The following is an 18,723-nucleotide window of genomic DNA, read 5'->3' as shown; positions in this document are numbered from 1 at the left end:
GGACTACCAGTGTGTGTTTGTATCCCACCACAGCAGATGGAAAATATAAATTCAATTAATAAAACTGGAAGTTGTATATATTGGAGCGACATTGTAGTGTAACAGTTAGCTTAATGCTATTACAGCACCAATGACCAATCTTCAATTCCCACCACTGTCTGTAAGGAGTTTGTACATTCTCCCTGTGACCATGTAGATTTCCTGTGAGTGCTCTGGTTCTCTCCTACATTCCAAAAACGTACAGGTTAGTGGGTTAGAAACACAAGATACTCTGCAGATGCTGGAAACCCAAAGCAACACACACAGAATGCTGGAGGAACTCAGCAGGTCAGGCAGCATCTATGGGACTGAACGCACAGTCAATTTTCAGCTCGAGACCCTTCTTCTGGACTGGAAATGAAGGGTGAAGACGGCATTGTAAAAAGGAGGGGGGAGGAGAAGAAGGATAGCTAGAAGGTGGTAATTGAAGCCAGGTGAGTGGAAAAGGTAAAGGGCTGGAGAAGAAGGAATCTGATAGGAGAGGAGAGTGGATCATGGGGAAAAAGGGAAGAAGTAGGGACACCAGGGGGAGGTGATAGGCAAGTGAGGAGAGGTAAGAGGCCAGAGAGGGGAATAGAAGAATTGGGAAGGGGGAGGGAAAAACTTTTTTACCAGAAGGAGAAACTGATACTTATGCCATCCAGTTGGAGGCTATTCAGATGGATTATGAGGTGTTGCTCTTCCACCCTGAGTGCAGCTTCATCATGGCACAAGAAGAGCCCATTGTCCGACATGTCGGAACAGGGATGGGAATTGGAATTAAAAGGGTTTGGTCACTGGGAAGTTCCACTTTTGGCAGGTGGAGCGAAGGTGCTTGACAGAGCAGTCCCCCAATTTATGTTGGATCTCCTCAATGTAGAGGAAGCTGCATCAGGAGCACTGGATACAACAGATTCACAGGTAAAGTGCTGCCTCACTTGGAAGGATTCTTTGGGGCCCTGACTGGAGGAGAAGAGTTGTTCAATGGCAGGTGTAGCACTTTGGCTACTTGCAGAAATAAGTGCTGGGTGAGAGATTAGTGGAGAGAAATGAATGGACAAGAGAATCACGGAGGGAGAGATTGTTGCAGAAAGCAGAGAGTAGAGAAGAGGAAAAATGTGCTCGGTAATGGGATCCCATTGGAGATGGCAGAAGTTGAGAGGCTCATGGGGTGGTAGGTAGGGACAAGAGGAACTTTATCACTGTTAAGGTGGCAGGAAGATGGAGCGAGCATGGATGTTCAGGAAATGGAGATGCAGGTGAGGGCAGTATCAATAACGAAGGAAGGGTAACCCCATTCTTTGAAGATGGAGGACATCTCTGCTGTCCTGAAAAGGAAAACAGATGTGACCAACATGAAAGGACCGAGAACAAGGAATAGCATTTTTACAGGAGACAGGGTGGGAAGTATAATCAAGATTGCTGTGGGAATTGTGAGTTTTATAAAATATGTTGGAAGTCAGTTTATGTCCAGAGATGCAGACAGAGATTGAGAAAAGGGAGAGAGATGTCAGAAATGGACAAGGTGAATTTAAGTACTGGGTGGAAGTTGGAGGCAGAGTTGATGAAATTGATGAACTCAGCATAAGTGCATGAAGCAGCACCAACACAGTCATCAATGTAGTGAAGGAAGAGTTGGACAGCATTACTAGGGAATGCTTACAACAGGTTAGTAAGTTAATTGGTCACATAGGTGTCATTGGAGGTGCAAGTTTGTTGGGTGGGAAGGATCTGTTACTGGGCTGCATCTCTAAATAAAATCACAATGGTCATAAAAATGCACTTGATAACTTATGCTCTTCAGGGAAGGAAAACTGGTGTCTTCAGTGAAGGAAAACATGACTCAGACCCACTAATGTTGTTGGCTCTTAACACCTCAGTTCAATGACATTTAGGGATGGATAAATAAATACTGGCATTGCCAGTGACATCCACGTACTCTGATAAATAATTAATAAACAAAATGTTTTGTTTTTACTGTGTTTGACTCCTGGTTGCGTGCAGAACACATCTGCATTATGACCGAGCTGACCTTCTCCTTGTCTTGACCCTAGCTGACGCACATTTTGCATATCAATTACAATGGCATCCCAGAACATTCTGACCACCTCAAGTGTCTGAGAACAGAGATCTTCTCCCACTCTTGTAGATCTAACAGTATTCATTAATTGAATTCACCTTACTTTTAAGTCCTGTCTCTGGATTCATTATTCTTCCAATTGATGTTGTTCAATGATTCTGACCTTCAATGAAGCTACAAGAGTCATTAGCTACACTACTTCTTTCAAGCAAAATGATATTTTAGTGTTCCTATGATCCTTCTATTAGTTCCAATGTGGCAAGAGGCTGTTCTTCGTTCATCTTCATCAGTTTACGCAGTTTATCAATTATCCATTCTCAACGTATGAAAAAACCTTATAAAATAATATGACACAAAACTATATCTCTAGATTAACTGATTATCTAAAAAAATCACAGTTATACAGAAGAAGAGTTATATATAATACATGACCTGTCAGTTCCTCACTTAACCTCACAAGTTAGAAGGAAGCTTAGATCGGACAGATTCCAAATCGGAACCAAAGCCTATTGATCCCTTCCGGTGAACGGTTTTGTCTTTAGGTAACGTTGGGAAATTAGCAGCAGATGCCCCTGGTATTTGTCCTTGCGGTTGAGGTAAAGATCCTGAAGACATCTGCTTGGGTAGAGTCATACGCTCAGAGATGGCGCTGCAAGGTTTATTCGGGCGTCCAGCCCGAGAAAATGTCGCTAAGCTCCCCCCAGGTTCCCTTACTGAGGAAGGACCGCTCCGATGCAACGCTTGCGCCAACTCCTGGGGCAAAGAAGGCTGAGACGTGGAGATCATTTTCAGGTCCTGCGTGAGGCGTCCCATCGGCTGCGTGCTTTTGACAGTAACGATTTGCTGGAGTGGGGCTTGAGGCAAGAGGAGAGCAGTCGGGGAGCTCGACCCATCGGGGCGGTCGCACTGAAATGTTCGTGTAGCCCCCGGACTTGGAAGCGGGGGGCTCGGGGTGTGGGGGATGTAGGGCGAAGGTACGTTGCTGCCCGAGTGCTGCAGCAGCGACCCGGCGGCTGAGTGGCTGAGCTGTTCCCCTTGGACTTGGAGCACGGGGCTCATGAGTTGCCCTACGCCTCCCTGTGGCCTTGCAAAGTGCGGCGACGGGGTGCTAGCGGCGGTATGAGGCAGGTGACTCAAACCGGGCAGGGGGGAGGCCACCGCGGCTTGGGCGAGCTGGCCAGGACTGGCCAAGGGTGAGCTGGCGGCCCGTTGGGGACACTGCCTTAGCCCAACAGGCTGGGCGCTGCCCGCGAAGTGACGGTGCCCACTGTTCACCGGCGCCGCCTTGGGCGTGGGCTGGAGGGCGGGGCCGGGCGAGGAGTGGTGGATCCGGGCGAAAACCGGGGAGGACGATCCCAAGGCGGGGGACTGGAGGGCGGAGACCGGCGAGCTGCCCAGAAGTTGCTGGAGCTGCCCCAGGCTGGGAGAAGGCGAGCCGGAGCCAGACCTGGAGCGCTGCGCTTGACCCCGGCCGGCCGGCGCCCCTCCCGGGGCCACGCGAATTGAGCCTCCGGTGGGCGAGGAAGCGCCAAGCTGCTGCATTTGGCTCAGGCCGCTGGAGGAAGACGAGCCACCCGCCAGCTGGTGGGTCTGGAACAGGGCAGCCGAAGGCGACTCGGCCCGCGGGGTCTGCAGCTGAGATGGGGTGGCGGACGGGGAGCCCGCCGACGAAGGTCCCGGGGTGGAGGCGGGCTGCTGCGCTTTCTGTAGCTGGCTCGGCGTCTGTCCTGATTGCTGTCCCAGGGAACCCAGGATGGACAGCGGTGGCTGGAATATTCCCCCGGGGAGTCGCGGGTGGTGGTGAGTGAGGGCGATGGCCACCGACGTGGTGGCGGCGGCAGCTTGCAGTGGCGCTTGCACCAGGGGCGTCCAGATGACCGGTGCTGGTGCGGAGACGTCGGCCGCCGGCTTCTGCACGCTCTGCGCCATCTCCCGGTCGTGCTGCACGATCTGCTGAATGATCTCGCTCTCCTGGTAGTTTAGAGCACCCGAGTTGAGGTCGTTCTGCACCTTGTGCAACAAGATAGAGTTTTTCTTTCCTGCCAAAATAACATGAAGGAAAACGTTAGATTTTTGTTCCAGCTAAAGGCCTGAAGTTCACTGATCTCTGATTGTTCGATAAAGAGTGAATATTGCTCCAGGGAGATGCTGTCCCTCCATAGATGCTGCATAGCCTGCTGAGTTCCTCCTTCATTTTATGTGTGCTCCTTAAGATTTCAAGCAATTGCAGAGTCCCTTATGTCTCCTGTCTCCATTTTATGTTTCTGTGCATTGATACTATATGAGCTGGAGATCAGAGATGGCTGGAGACACAAAGGACTGCAATTATAAGATACCTCTAAGGGAAATCAGTGGGTCAGACAGCATCTCTGGAGCCAGTTTGAGACCCTGCATCAGTACCGGCTGCAGAATCTTGACCCTAACCACTAGCTTTCCCTTTGAAAGTGTCATAACTGGTTGCATCATGTCCTGGCATGGCAATTCCAGCTACAGGAATGGTAGAATCTACAGAGAATATTGAACACTGTCCTGGAGAAGGTGGCTGAAACATGTGGGCATATCTTTCCCTGTCACTGACAGCTTCTCTAGTATGCACTGTTTCCAGAAGGCAGCGTCAAGTATTCCTATCATTGAGGCTGCGCCCCTTTCTTGCTGCTGCTGTCAGGTAGTCGGTACACACACCTGAAGACCCACACCACTTGAGGAACCTGCACAACCTTGATCCCACCTCAGCAACGTTACACTACAGATCACCTCTTGGGCTACCATAAACTTCTATTGTCTTGCTTCTGCACTGTTTCTTTTTCTACTGCGTGGTATAATGGATGCCATGGCAGCATAGTGGCTAGCACAATGCTATTACAGATCAGGGCGTCGGAGTTTGGAATTTGGTCCCGGTGACCTCTGTAAGGAGTCTCTATGTCCACCCCGTTGAATGCATGGTTTTCTCCAGATCTTTGATTTCCTACCACAGTCCAAAGTCATACCGGTTTGGTTAATTAGTCATTGTAAATTGTCCCGTGATTAGATTAGGGTTAAATTGGGATTGTCAAGTGTTACTGGGCAGTGCAGCTCAGCGGCCAGAAGGGCCTATTCTGCACTTTATCTCTAAATATAAATAAATAATATTGTGTACAATTTGTTTTAATTTACATGCAGGGTATTGTCTGTACCAACATGCCCGTGTTGCTGCTGAGGAAAGTTTTTTTAATGGTAATGTATCTCACTGTATTTGTGCACATGACAATCAACTTGACTTGAGATGCTGCTCGAGCAGCTGAGTTTCTCCAGCAGTTTGTTTTCTGCATTAGAGTCAGTGTGTTTGATCTGCTGCTTTGCCACTGGACTCGACATTGACCCAGTGTTGAAACAGGAATATTATAGAGTGGATACAGTACAGGAACACATCCTTTGGCCCACCAGTTCCACACTGACCACCAAGAACCCATTTTCAAAATCCTACAGCCTTTCCATTTTATTCTCACCACACTCTTATCAACTCCACTATAAAATACCCCTCTCCTACACGCTGGGCAATTTAATCTACCAGCCTGCACATTGTTCGATTGTGGGAAGAAACTGGAGCATTCAGAGGAATTCAACATAATCACAAGGAGAACATACAAACTCCACACAGGCAGCACAACTATCTTGAGAAAAGGGGCACAATATGCTTCATATGTGGCCCCTCCACTTCATGTCACTCATGGCTGGTTTAGGTACAATAGCCCCATTCATTTGAATGAGTTTGCCAACCCTGATTAAACAGATAAGTAGTGTGTGTTTAAGCCAGGTTTTGAGTGACATTGAAAATAATTTTTCAGCTTAAGTTTAACCCAAAGTCTGGAATGAGTTGTATTTCACTACATAATCCGTTTGCCAATAAATTTCTCCAAGTGTATTTTGCATGAAATGTGAGCTGATAATATTGAGGCACTGCTATGAGATAGGTATGCAGGAACATGCTGAATAAATCCTACTGCTCTGATAATGCCTACGCAATGTGCTTATCCTTCCATTCCCTGCATACTCACTTGCCTATCTAAGAGTTTCTAAAATGGCTCTATTTGCCTTCACCACCACCCTAGCAGCACATTCCAGCACTCACCAATCTCTGTAAAATAAAATAACTTGCCTTGCACATCTCCTTTAAACATTCTCCCTCCCGTCAGTGTATGTTCTCTGGTATTTGATATGTGTAACTTGTTTTAAAAATTTTGTCTGACTGCCTGCCTCTCAATTTTATATTCTTCTATCAGGTTTCTCAGTCCCTGCTGCTCCAAAGAAAACTACAGGTACATCACCTCATATTCCGCCAGGTAGTCCACAACCCAACACCGTTAAACATTGAACTCTTCAGGTTAAGGTTACCTAATGTTCATGGGTTGGTTCAATGTCCTTTCAGAAATCTGATGGCGGAGGGGAAGATGCTATTCCTGAAATGTTCAGTGTGTGTCTTCAGGGTCCCGTACCTCCTCTGATGGTAATAATGAGAAGATAGCCTGTCCTGGGTGATGGGGGTCCTTAATGATAGATGCTGCCTTTTTAAGCTCTTATTCATAGATCTTAACCAATGAAATGTTATAATTTTGTGCCTTTACCTAATTAGTTCTGAGCCATTGATTTAAGTTGGAGTAGGTTTTCACAGGTACTTAGAGTACTGGTAGATTACAGAAGTGACCGTTTTTCACTCCCTAAACCTACACTGTTTCCTGTTTATTTGGTGGTAACTTTCTTCACCAGTTGCTTTCATCAATACAGTGTTTGTACTTTCCAAAGGGAGAATAATTTGCATCTGGGATCCTGGTTAAATTACCCATATTCCAAGTTGGAATTCTGCATCTGCTACATGGCCAGATATAGGCTGGTCTGTCCAATTTGTAACTTCACAATGTAAGACCATTACCATCATTCCAGACAGTGGGAAGGAACCTTTAACCTTCCACCTAAATACCTCTTGATCATTGACCTGAAATGTATGCCTGAAAATTCAATTGAGTAAATGTGCCCTTATTCAGGCTCACACAAACAAGAGATTCTGCAGATGCTGGAAATCCAGAGCATCGTGCACACGAACTGCTCGAGGAACTCAGCAGGGCAGGCAGCACCTATGGAGGTTTTGGCCCCAGACCCTTCATCAGGATTGCAAAGGAAAGGGCAGAAGCCAGAATAAGAAAGGGGGAAGAGAAGTCTCTCCACCAACAATTGTACAAGCTGGCAGGTGGTTGGTGGAAGAGGTAAAAGGTTGAAGAAGAAGGTATCTGATAGAAGAGGGCAATGGACCATTGGAGAAAGGGGAGGAGGAGGGGCACCAAAGGAAGGTTATGGGCAGGTGAGGAGAATGGGGAAGAGTGGAGCTCAACTGGGGAATGGAAGAAGAAAGAAGTGGGACGGGTAGACATTATAGGAAGTAATTCTTATTCAAACTTGGGCAATTCAAAATTGCTGTTCCAGCAAATATCTCTGGCTTGTTTTCCACCAGTTGTAAATTCACCCAGACAGTTCTACAACACATATCTCTGGTTTCTCCAAATCCAAATGGATTTTGACAAGCCTCTCCACCAATAATTCCATGGATACTTGTCCTCCAGTTGTATATATTCCAGTTATAAGATAAGAAGCTTGCAACTTTTGTTCTAAGTTTCACTTCCTACCACCTTTCTTTTGCCCATACTTCGCACTCCAAACTGCCATTTCTGCCAAACTGTTTGAAGATGGGTCATGTAGAGCTGTGTACCCAGCCTTGACTTCATTGGAAGAATTTGGCAAATTCAGCAACAGTGAAATATCTTCTGTTGTTTTTCACAAGCATCCCCAGGAAAAAACATATATACAGTCATGAGAAAATCTGCAGACGCTGGAAATCCAAAGCAATACACACAAAATGCTGGAGGATCTCAACAGGATCTATGGAAAAGAGTACACAAGTCCTGATGAAGGGTCTTGGCCTGAAACGTTGACTGTTTACTCTTTTCCATAGATGCTGTCTGGACTGCTGAGTTTCTCCAGCAGTTTGTCTGTGTTGCTTTTGATACACACAAAGTGGCCACTTTAGTAGCTATGCCTGTACACCTGCTTGTTAATTCAAATATCTAATCAGCCAATCGTGGTAGCAATTCAATGCATTAAAGTATGCGGATACTGTATAGTCAAGAGGTTCATTTGTTGATCAGATCAAACATAAGAGTGGGGAAGGAATGTGATCTAAGTGACTTGGACTGTGGAATGATGGGGTGGGTTGAGGATCTCAGAAACTGCTGATCTCCAGGGATTTTTACACACAACGGTCTCTAGAGTTTAGAGAGGATAGTGCAAGAAACACAAACAAAACCCAGTGAGTGGCTGTTCTGTGGGTGAAAATGTGTTGTTACTGAGTGGGGTCAGAGGCCAGATTGGTTCAAGCTGACAGTAACTCAAGTAACAACACATTACAAAAGAGTACCTCTGAACGCAAAACACATTGAAACTCTAAGTGGATGGGCTACAGCAGGAGGAGACCATGAACATACATAGTAGCCACTTTATTAGGTAAAGGAGGTATCTAATAAAGTGAGCACTGGGTGTATACTGTATGTGGCAGCAACTCAATACATAAAAGCCATCGGGAAGGAGATGCAGAAGCCTTGGGTTGCACCTCACCATATTCCGGCTCCTGAACCAGCATGGAAAACTTTACTCTCCTCAACTATGAACTGATTCTTTTATATATCATTTCAATTTATAGTATTTTTAAAAAATATAATGCACTGTACCGCTGTCACAAAGCAACAAATTTCTCAAGATCTGTCAGTTATAATATTCCTAATTCTGAAGAGTTATTTTTCCACAAAATCTGAGAGACTAGGGCTTTTTTTTTTATTAACAAACCTTCTGCTAATCCATGTTCAGAATGTGCATTTAATTTGTTATTTAAACAGCTCAGGATAGATAATAACGACTCTAGGAGGCTGACAGGTTTCTGAGGTCTAAAACGTTGCTGAAAGTACATTAAGAACTCTGGCCTGTGTGTAAATGGATGTAAACAGCCAGGCTTTGGATTAAGCCTAACTCATTAGCTGATAGACCTACTAAAAGTAAAATTAGGATAAAGCTTCAAAGAGTACGAAGCATTGCCTGATTGATTAAGCATACCATTCAGCAGTTTGCTTTTCTCTTCCTGAACGTTGTTCTAAAATTATATTTCAGAAATATCATTTTGCAAAAAATAATGGGGCTGCCAGTATTAAATATTTATGAAATTCAACTTTCCCTGACCCAGAGAAATTAGCATTTCTTATACGTTATTTGCTCTGTAGGTTGCTAACGAGAGGAAAGGAATAATTCCAGTTACTTCAGACAAGTGATCTGACATCAGTAGCAGGGGAGTTTTTCATGGATAAATATCTGGAATAAAATTAATTGTCACTTGCATTGGTAAATGACAGAAGGAAGTGTGGTAGGACTTTTGTTCTAAGTTTCTAAAGGATAAGAATGTCGGGCAAATTGGGTTCCATTTGGTGAATTGGGCAGTTTGGTGAAGGTGGTCCTCACTTTTTGCTATGCCCAGTTATCAGTAAATTCTCATTGGTCTAAGCCCAAAGGCAGCACACAGTGCCTCTATCAGTGAATTGAGCCAGATGTCAGCCATTCCTGGCTCAGACTATCCCTGATGTGTACTTGCTTGCGTGAAAGCTGACATATTATGACGGTTGCATTTCGATAGCCTCCAACCTGATGGAATGAACATCAAGTTTTCTAACTAGTAATTCCACCCCCACCTTCACTCTTCTTCCACTCTCCCCTCTGGCTCTCCTGTTACCTCTTCTCTTCTCCTCACTCGCCTATCACCTCTCCATGGTGCCCCTCCCTCTTCCCTTTCTCTAATGATCCATTATCCTCTCCTATCATATTCTTTCTTCTTCAGCCCTTTACCTTTTCCACCTATCAACTCCCGGCTTCTCACTTCATCCTCCCTCTCCCATCCACCAACTTCCCCCTCACTTGACTTTAGATGAAGCCACACTCAGGTTGGAGGAACAACACTTTATATTCCATCTGGGTAGCCTCCAACCTGATGGCACGAACATTGATTTCTCTAACTTCCGTTAATGCCCCTCCTTCCCTTCTTACCCCATCCCTAAATTTTAATTTTTTTCTCTCTCTTTCCCTCTCACAATAACTCCTTGCCTGTTCTCCATCTTCCTCTGGTGCTCTCCTCCCCCTTTCTTTCTTCCAAGGCCTTCCATCCTATGATACTCCCCCTTCTCCAGCCTTGTTTCCCTTTTACCAATCAACTTCCCAGCTCTTAGCTTCATCCCTCCCCCTCCTGTCTTCTCCTATGATTTCGGGTCTCCCCCTCCCCCTCCCCCTCCAACTTTCAGATCTCTTACTATCTCTTTTTTCCGTGAGTCCTGACGAAGGATCTCGACCCGAAACGTCGACTGTACTTCTTCCTATAGATGCTGCCCGGCCTGCTGCATTCACCAGCGTTTTGTGTGTGTTGTCTGAATTTCCAGCATCTGCAGATTTTCTCGTGTTTGCATCTTCTAGCTTGTACTGTTTTCCCTCCCCCCACTTTCTTATGCTGGCTCCTTCACTCTTTCTTTCCAGTCTTGATGAAGGGTATTGACAGGAAACATTGACTGTTTATTCCCTTTCATAGATTCCGCTTGACCTGCTGAATTCCTCCAGCATTTTGTGTGTTATGTTGCATATGGGATACCTGATCCTAACCTTTGCTACTGGAGTCAACAGCAGAGCACTGAAATGCTAAGGAAAAGGTCCATATGTGTGATTGAAGCTGAGGGAGGCTAGAATATAGAAGATTATATTGCAGTGGCAGGAATTGAACTCCAACTGGTAATCATTGACACTGTAAAGTAATTGCACTAACTGCTTCACTATTGCTTCCTCTACATGCAGGCTTGCATACAGGTGGAAACCCCTGGGCAAAGATAGGTGCATGCACGTTGAATTATTCTATATTTTTTAAGATTTTTATGGTGTTTTAATTGCTTTTATAACTGATTCAATAGTTGTCTAGTTCTTAAATATCTCATTCAGAGACATTGGTAGATAAGTCCACAATATATTCCAGAAAGCAAGGTGCAAAAGGCTAACAACACATTATACGCACAGGGTTTCAGAATCCACCATCCAAAGCTTATTTGTTTCGATCACAGTTCACCTCGTGTTGTCTGTCCGTTGTAGTAAGGCAAGTGTTTTGACCTTATGCATTCAGAAGAGGTGGGAGGTATGTTAGGCTTGGGCAGTGGGCTAAATCCAGCACAGTCAGGCTCCATCATTAGCTAACATTAACCCATTGAATGCTAAGAGAGCTTCACCACATAATGTCAAATATTTTGTTGGTTAAGTAGCTTTCATTTTCAGCCATTGTGCTGGATCCAGCCCACTGCCTAAACTTAGTATTGACACATTTTTCAAATACAGAGCACCAGATGACCTTCTTTACACATTAGGCAGGGCATGGATTAAGAGGTGATTGGGCATCACATGTCAGATCATGAGACCCTGCCTTTGGAATGTACTGATTACCATTTGATATCTCACATTGACAGCTGTTTTATCTTTTAAATGACTCTGTAAGAGATATTAAAGAATTAATTAAATTAATGTAACTAATTAAAATATGTATTTATATAAATCATTAAAATACTATAAAATGTTGCAGTAAATGATTTGAACAACAAGGATATTGAAGTGTGTATCTGTTTGTAGGCTGGTCCTTCTCGAAGATGCAGCCAGAATCTCATCTATATAACTGCTCTTGATATTAATGGAGACACAAGAGACTGCAGATGCTGGAATCTGAGGCAAAAGAAGAACAGCACTTCATATTCTGCTTGTGTGGTCCACAACCCAACAAAATGAGTACTGAATTTGCCCCATCTGTCCATTTTCTCTCTTCCTGATCCACCCAGTTCCTCCTACACCCATCCCAGTCTCCCATGACCCTGTTTCTTTCTTTCTTCCTTCTCCACTCACTCCATCTACCCATCAGCCACACATTCTCCCCATTGGGTTCCCTCCCCTTATTGTTCCCATTTATCCACCACAGCTTCCTTATCCGCTTCACCTTCCTAACTTATCAAGATTCCATCTTCTGTACCCATTTGGTACCTTCACCTATCATTTATTCCAGCCTCTGTCACTGTTTCCACTCTTCCCTCCACCATCTTCCTATCATGCCTTCTCAGCTGAATCCACCTAACACTCGCCAGCTCTTGCTCCACTCCTTCTCCTCACCTGTTTGTATCGGCTATCTCCCCTCTCTCAGTCAAAATGAAGGGTCTCAACCTAAAACATTGACTTTCCCATTTCCTGCCATAGATGCTGCTTGACCAGCTGAGCAGGTTGTGTTACCCCTATCCCACCCCTTAATTAATGGCCCTTATCCATTGAGTGGGCCCTTGACTCCATGGCATAACAGCTTGCTGCACAAAGGCTTCCTGGACCCAATCTAAAACTCTGTAACTACAGCCAGCCCCTCATCCAATCACGTGGTTGGGTCAGAGGAAAGCCCACCCCCAAATGCATTGACAACTCTTGATTGATGGCAAGGCATAGCCCAGCCATCTGTCAAAGCTGTCAAAATTTTACCATGCTACTAACTCAACCTGCCATTCAAAAATTTCTTGACAGTGAAATAAATGAATGATCAAAATAGTTGAATATATTAAAAAAGATTAATTAGCTAAAAGGATTAAAAATAAGAGCAAAGGGAATTAATGGAAAAGCAATAACTTTCTTCATTGTTTGTCTGTTCCACCCAGGCATAAAATGATACTCTTACAGACCCAGTGCCTAGTGGGATTCAGATAGATCTCCTGGCTTAAATATGAGAAGTTCCAGCAAGTTTCTGCTATACCACTGGAACCCATTGGGACTGCAGTGCCAAGGTGTAGTGAGATTTACCAGAGCAAATATTAAATATGCAATCACAGAAATTGTGAATTCACTGGCAATTATGCAGATGAATACTACCAAGTTTTTGTGGATCTGCCAATATTTATTAGTGTGCCCAGAATCATGGTTTCTCTACAAATAAACTAAATACTCAAGTGTTTTGGCAAATTTGCCATCTGATTATAAGTATCACATATAGTGAACATATTAGCAATTTATTAATTCAAAACATCCTCCAAAAGTACACAATAAAATTTACCATTCAGCAATCCCAAAAGATAAACATTAAAGCTTTAAGACTAAGGAGTCTACTTAAACCTTTGAGCCCATGCCACAGTGTAGCCTGAGGAATGCCATTCCTTTTGTATTCCCAGTAATCCATTCTCTCTCTCGTGCTTGTTCACTCTCGTAGATTCTCTTATACAAGCAACCTGCACTTGGGATAATTGCAGCAGATTAATCTATCAGCCTTTGAGATTCAGAGGAAACTGGAGCACAGTCACCCATAAGGAGAATGTGCGAACTCCACAGCGTTGGGACTAGAGGTGTGAGGCAGCAAGGGTTGTGCTATGGCGGGGGTAGCAGTCCCAAGTATCACTATGTTTTCAGTGCCCACATAGCATGCTCACAACACATCAGACCTAATCCTAACTGTACATCTTTGGAATGTAGGAGGAAACCGAAGAACTTGTCGGAAGCCCGTGTAGTCATGACGGCAATGTAGGAAAGCCTTACAGACAGCAGTAGGAATTGAAGTGTGCTAACTTCTGCATTCAGTGCCTCAGCCTATGAAAGCAAATATTCCAAATGCCTTCTTTGCATCTCCACGAACCTGTGTTGCCATTTTCAATGAGCTATGAACTTGTACTTCAAGGTGTCTCTGTACATCAATGTTTATAAGGTCTCTACCTCTACATGTCCGACCAAAATTTGACCGCCTGAAATGCATAGCTCACAATCGTCCAGACTATATTCAGCTTGCCACCTCTCTTGCCCAAATTTCCAGCTGATCTGTCCCATTGAATCCTCAGACAGCCATCTCCACCAACTATGAACAACTTTTGTCTGCAAACTTACTAATCATAGCCCCTATGAGTCATTTATACTGTCATTATAACAAAGGTCTCAATGCTGATCCCTGAGGTGCACCACTTATTGTAGACTCCCAGTCACTTACACCAGGCCAGATCACTTACAAGAATCACAGAATCATGGAATGAAGTAATGGAATTGTTACAATGCAGAAGGTGGTCATTCAGTCTATCAAGTCAATGCTGATCCTAGTACAAAATTTTATTCTGTACCATTCCACTTATCTCTTCCTCTTATCCCCACAGACCACTTTCATACAAAGATCTATCCCATTCCCTCCCAAAACCTCTGACTGACTCTGTGGCCATCAGCTCTAAAGACAATGAGTTCTTAATCTTAAATCCTTGCTGAATAAAAAAAAACACTCATGGGCAATGTGTCACATCGTTCTTGTATCTTTTGACACAAATTTTAAATCAGTTTCCTTGGTCTTCTCTCTATTTACTTATCTTCCCTGAACCAGTTGCCTCTGTTCTTGATCAATAGAACTGCATCTGTTAATGTACCAGATTCTCTTTTTAAACCCTGCTTTTTCCCAAATGCCTTTGATTCTAATTGGATGTGGAAAAAATTATGCATTATTGGTATACGTAGTTCTAATGAGAGGTCTCATCCTAAACTACCGAGTTTTTATTCTTTTCCATAGATGCTGCCTGACCTGCTGAGTTCCTCCAGCATTTTGTGTGTGTTCCTCTGGATTTCGAGCATATGCTGAATCTCTTGTGTTTATACGTATTTAGGCCTAGTTTGGCTTCAGATTGGTTGTAGTGGGTTGGGATCAGGTCAGCTTACGTCTGAGCTGAACAGTCTGACAAGTCAATTCTTTGAAACTACAACTGGCTACCACACTGAAAAAAAACTAACATGAAGCGCAAGGGGTTAAACCAACAATGACTCATCACAATGCTATGCATATCCTGTGAGGATCACCCTAAGTAATCAACTCCATTAGTCATGAGAAAATAAATTACCTCAGCCTAGTTAATAATTTAAATACCATTTGATTACACAGATCTATAATGGTGAAAAATCTTGTTTTGGAGCACCAATTGATTGGTGAGGAAGAAGGTGAATTTCCAATTGGATTCTAGTGTATGTGCTTAGAGTGAACTTTGGGATGATGGGATTCTTAATAGGAGAGAGTAAGATCAGCCGAGGGGACTAGAGAAGGGGTCACCAACTTGGGGCCCACAGACCTCTCGGTTAATGGTAGGAGTCCACAGCATAAAAAAGGTTGGGAACCCCTGGGCAAAGGGATCTCAATGAGATAGACTTGTCTAACAGGGACTGATTAGGGGTTATCTGCATTCTCCAGGCTCCCAGTTTGCAACCTTCGGTCTAACCCCTTTTCATACACTGATCACTGCTAAATTCTGAACCAGCCCCTTTCTCCATCCAAGGTCCCAATCCATAAGCCCTTTCAACACCTGGGTCTGCAATTCTTGACCCTGCAAATTTCCTGGACCCCTATTCACAGCCCCAGTCACTCTCCCCTGATTTGAATCCATGGTCATGTGATCAATGACCGTTACTTATCCTCCCCCCACCCCCGATACAATATCCCATACAAAACACTGAACCGCACTTCTTTCTCCCACTCAAGCTCTGACCCCCAGTCCCCAATGCAACTCCCTTTGCACATTCCACAAAGCAATAACTGCACAGACCTTTGCAAGGCCTCCTCTACTGCCACTATGAGGGCCACTCTCAGACTGGAGGAGCAACACTGCATTTTCCGTCTAGGTAGCTTCCAAACTACTGATTTCTCTAACTTCCAGTAATTTCTCTCCCCTCCCCCTTCTCTTTTTTTGCATTCCCTGTTCTGGCTCCCTTTTTAGCTTTTCCATTCTCCTCACCTGCCCGTCACTTTCCTTAGTTGACTGCTTCCCTCCTTCACCTTCTTCCATGGTCCACCCTCTCACCTATCTGATTTCTTCTGCCCTTCACCTTTTCTATCTAATGCCTCCCAGCTTCTCACTTCATTCCCCCTCCCCTTCCCCCACCTACTCACCTCCCCCTCACCTATCACCTGCCAGTTTGTACTCCATACCCGTCTTCTTTTTCTGGCTGCTTCTTCCTTCCTTTCCAGTCTTGATGAAAATTCTCAGACCGAAACGTTAACAGTTTATTCCCCTCCATAAATACTGCCAGATCTGCTCAGTTCCTCCAGAATTTTGTGTTTTTTACTTTGGGTACCACTGAATTTTGAGCGGTGAGTACACAGCTAAGATGGTTGTTGGCATTATCTATGATGACTGAATTAAACATCCCTGAAGGTGTCAATAAATTCCTTCTGTTTTTGTGTCAAGGAATGGCTTGCCTCAAAAAAATCCCTTTCAGAGTCCAACAAAGAAACTCCAGTACTTAATCAACAGCCAGAAGCAAGTTCAGAATGTGTTAAGCCACAGTGATCCACTTAGAGTAGCCTAGATAATGTACATGTTACTCTGTTGCTCGGTAAAATAACATATTTTAACACTGGCATTTCTGAATTCTGAAATAATCTTCTAGTCAATCCAAGAAATGTAACATTCCTTGCCCATCAGAAAAAAAACAGATAAATAAAAGAATGGTAAGTAAATCTGTCACATTTGCAAAACAATTCAGAAATTGTGAATATGCTCAAGAAAATTTTAAATGTCTTGTCACAACCATTTGTTACTTAATTATGCACCAATACTGATAGCAGTCTGTAGGTATGAAATATTTGCCTAAGAGTTTATTCCTGGTTATACACAAGTTTTGAAACATTGGTATTGGCTTGGTTTATATTGAAGAATGAATCTTGGAAGTAGAGTACAATGCACTGATACAGCTTCGTTTGTTTGGCACTTCTGACATTCTGAGTAATTAGGACTGACTTGCTCCCTGTGAATGCTGCATGGCCCGTTAAATAATTCAAATCTTTTCTGCCTTTATTACGGTTTTCCAACCTCCACAGTATTTTGTGTATGTATTAGGTTAAACCTTTGAGATGCCAGTCACCTTAAGCAGTGTTCAGGAAGTGATCTGCTATTTTACTTTCATACTGTCTTGCTCTGTGAATGGAGGAACAAATTAATTCCAAGCTGATATCATGAACATCAATTTCTCTAACTTCCAGTAGCCATTCCCCTTTGTTTTCCTCTCCACCTCCATCCCTTTTTGATTTTCCTTCCTACTGGCGGCGCTCTTATTCTTTTCCCTCTCCTTCCCCACCCCCATGACCTGCTCATCACCACCACATGGTTCCCCACCTCTTTCCCTTTATTCCACTGTCTACCCTATCTATGCTCTTCATTACCTTAGTCCTTAGTGTCTGATACTTCAGAGAAAACACCAAACGTGTCCACGCTCTCCTTAACAGTTATTCCCTTTCATCCAGGAAGCATCTTGATAACCTCTTCTGCAGCCTTTCTAAAGCCTCCACATCTTTCCTATAATGGGATGGCCAATGTTGCATAGATTATACCAAATGTACCCTGACCAAGGTGGTGTATAACTGCATATAAACCATTATGAACAATTCATAGGAAAGGAGTTGTTCTAAATTGGGGAGGACTGGCACTTTCGAAATTAGAAAGGGTTAATCTTACCAATGGACTGCAAGATTTTAAAGTGTCTGTATATTGCGAAGAGCTGGCCAGATAGAAACAGATGAAGACAAACCACCTCGATGTTTGTGTATGTTCAGAGAATAGAGCAGGTCCAGTTCTAACAGGGTGATGTTGAGATAGAGTAGGTAATGCTGCTACCTCACAATTTCAGAAACTCAGATTTGAACTGGACCTCAAGTGCAATCTGTGTGCACTTTGCAGGTTCTCCCTGAGATGGTGTACATAGGTTTCCACTGAGTGCTCCTGTTTTGTTCAATGCTCGAAAGACCTGCTGATGAGGTAACTTCTCCATGGATTGTCACCTTGTCATGGTGGAGAAGCTTGTGTGGTCCTGTATCCCGAGAGCAATGCCATCTGGAGCTATGGTCCTGGCAGGGTCACCCGTGGCAGTAAGGTCGAGGGGGAGGTCCCTGACAAAGAACAATCCAACCAAAACCTCAACGGTGGAACAGGCAGACGAACTTACTTCGAACTCAATGGCTGTGAAGGCCGATGAAGGCTGCAACAAATCCATCAGCTCCAGTCGCGGTGGTTTCCATGCCATTGGAATCAGTTGGTTGATTTGTGGAGTATCGTGTGCTTCTTGGAGTGCAACATCAAGTACACGTTAAACAAATACACGCACAGGCGTCTTTGCTCTGTGGGCCACTTCTTCAGAATGAAGACCATCATCCTCGACCTCGAGGGATAGCCACGACGACGACGATAAGGTAAGTGGTTGCTGTGTTATGACAAACAATGGAAGGGGAGTTGATGGGCATATGAGATAGAATAAGTCGCAGGACCTCAGGGAAATGAGGAAGATGAGGGATGGGATTGCTCTGTTGGGAGCCTGCAGGGCTGAGTGGCCTCTTACTGTACCATAATTAGACCATAAGACCCAAGAGCCGAACTAGGCCATTTGGTCCATCAAGTCTGCTCCACCACTCCATCATGCCTGCTTTATTATCCCTCTCAGCCCAATTCTCCTGCCTTCTCCCCATTTTCTTTGATGCCCTGACTAATCAAAAACCTATCAACCTCTGCTTTAAA

At 44.2% G+C, this 18,723-nt stretch overlaps 1 protein-coding gene across 1 annotated transcript in view; it reads right to left on the bottom strand.

The window, feature by feature from the left end:
• Positions 1-1,888: 1,888 nt before the first annotated feature.
• hcn4 (hyperpolarization activated cyclic nucleotide-gated potassium channel 4) overlaps positions 1,889-18,723 on the bottom strand; it is a 534,013-nt gene continuing 517,178 nt past the window's right edge. The window contains exon 8 of the mRNA XM_072282967.1: positions 1,889-4,137. Within this exon, the coding sequence (XP_072139068.1) occupies positions 2,552-4,137 (1,586 nt within the window). The 3' untranslated portion in view covers positions 1,889-2,551. The remainder of the gene's footprint in view (positions 4,138-18,723) is intronic.

The sequence above is a fragment of the Mobula birostris genome, chromosome 18 (genome assembly GCF_030028105.1).
Source record: "Mobula birostris isolate sMobBir1 chromosome 18, sMobBir1.hap1, whole genome shotgun sequence".
In the NCBI taxonomy this organism is placed as follows: Eukaryota; Metazoa; Chordata; class Chondrichthyes; order Myliobatiformes; family Myliobatidae; genus Mobula; species Mobula birostris.
The sequence above is the reverse complement of the archived record's forward strand: the minus strand, read 5'-3'. Positions and strand labels throughout refer to the sequence as shown.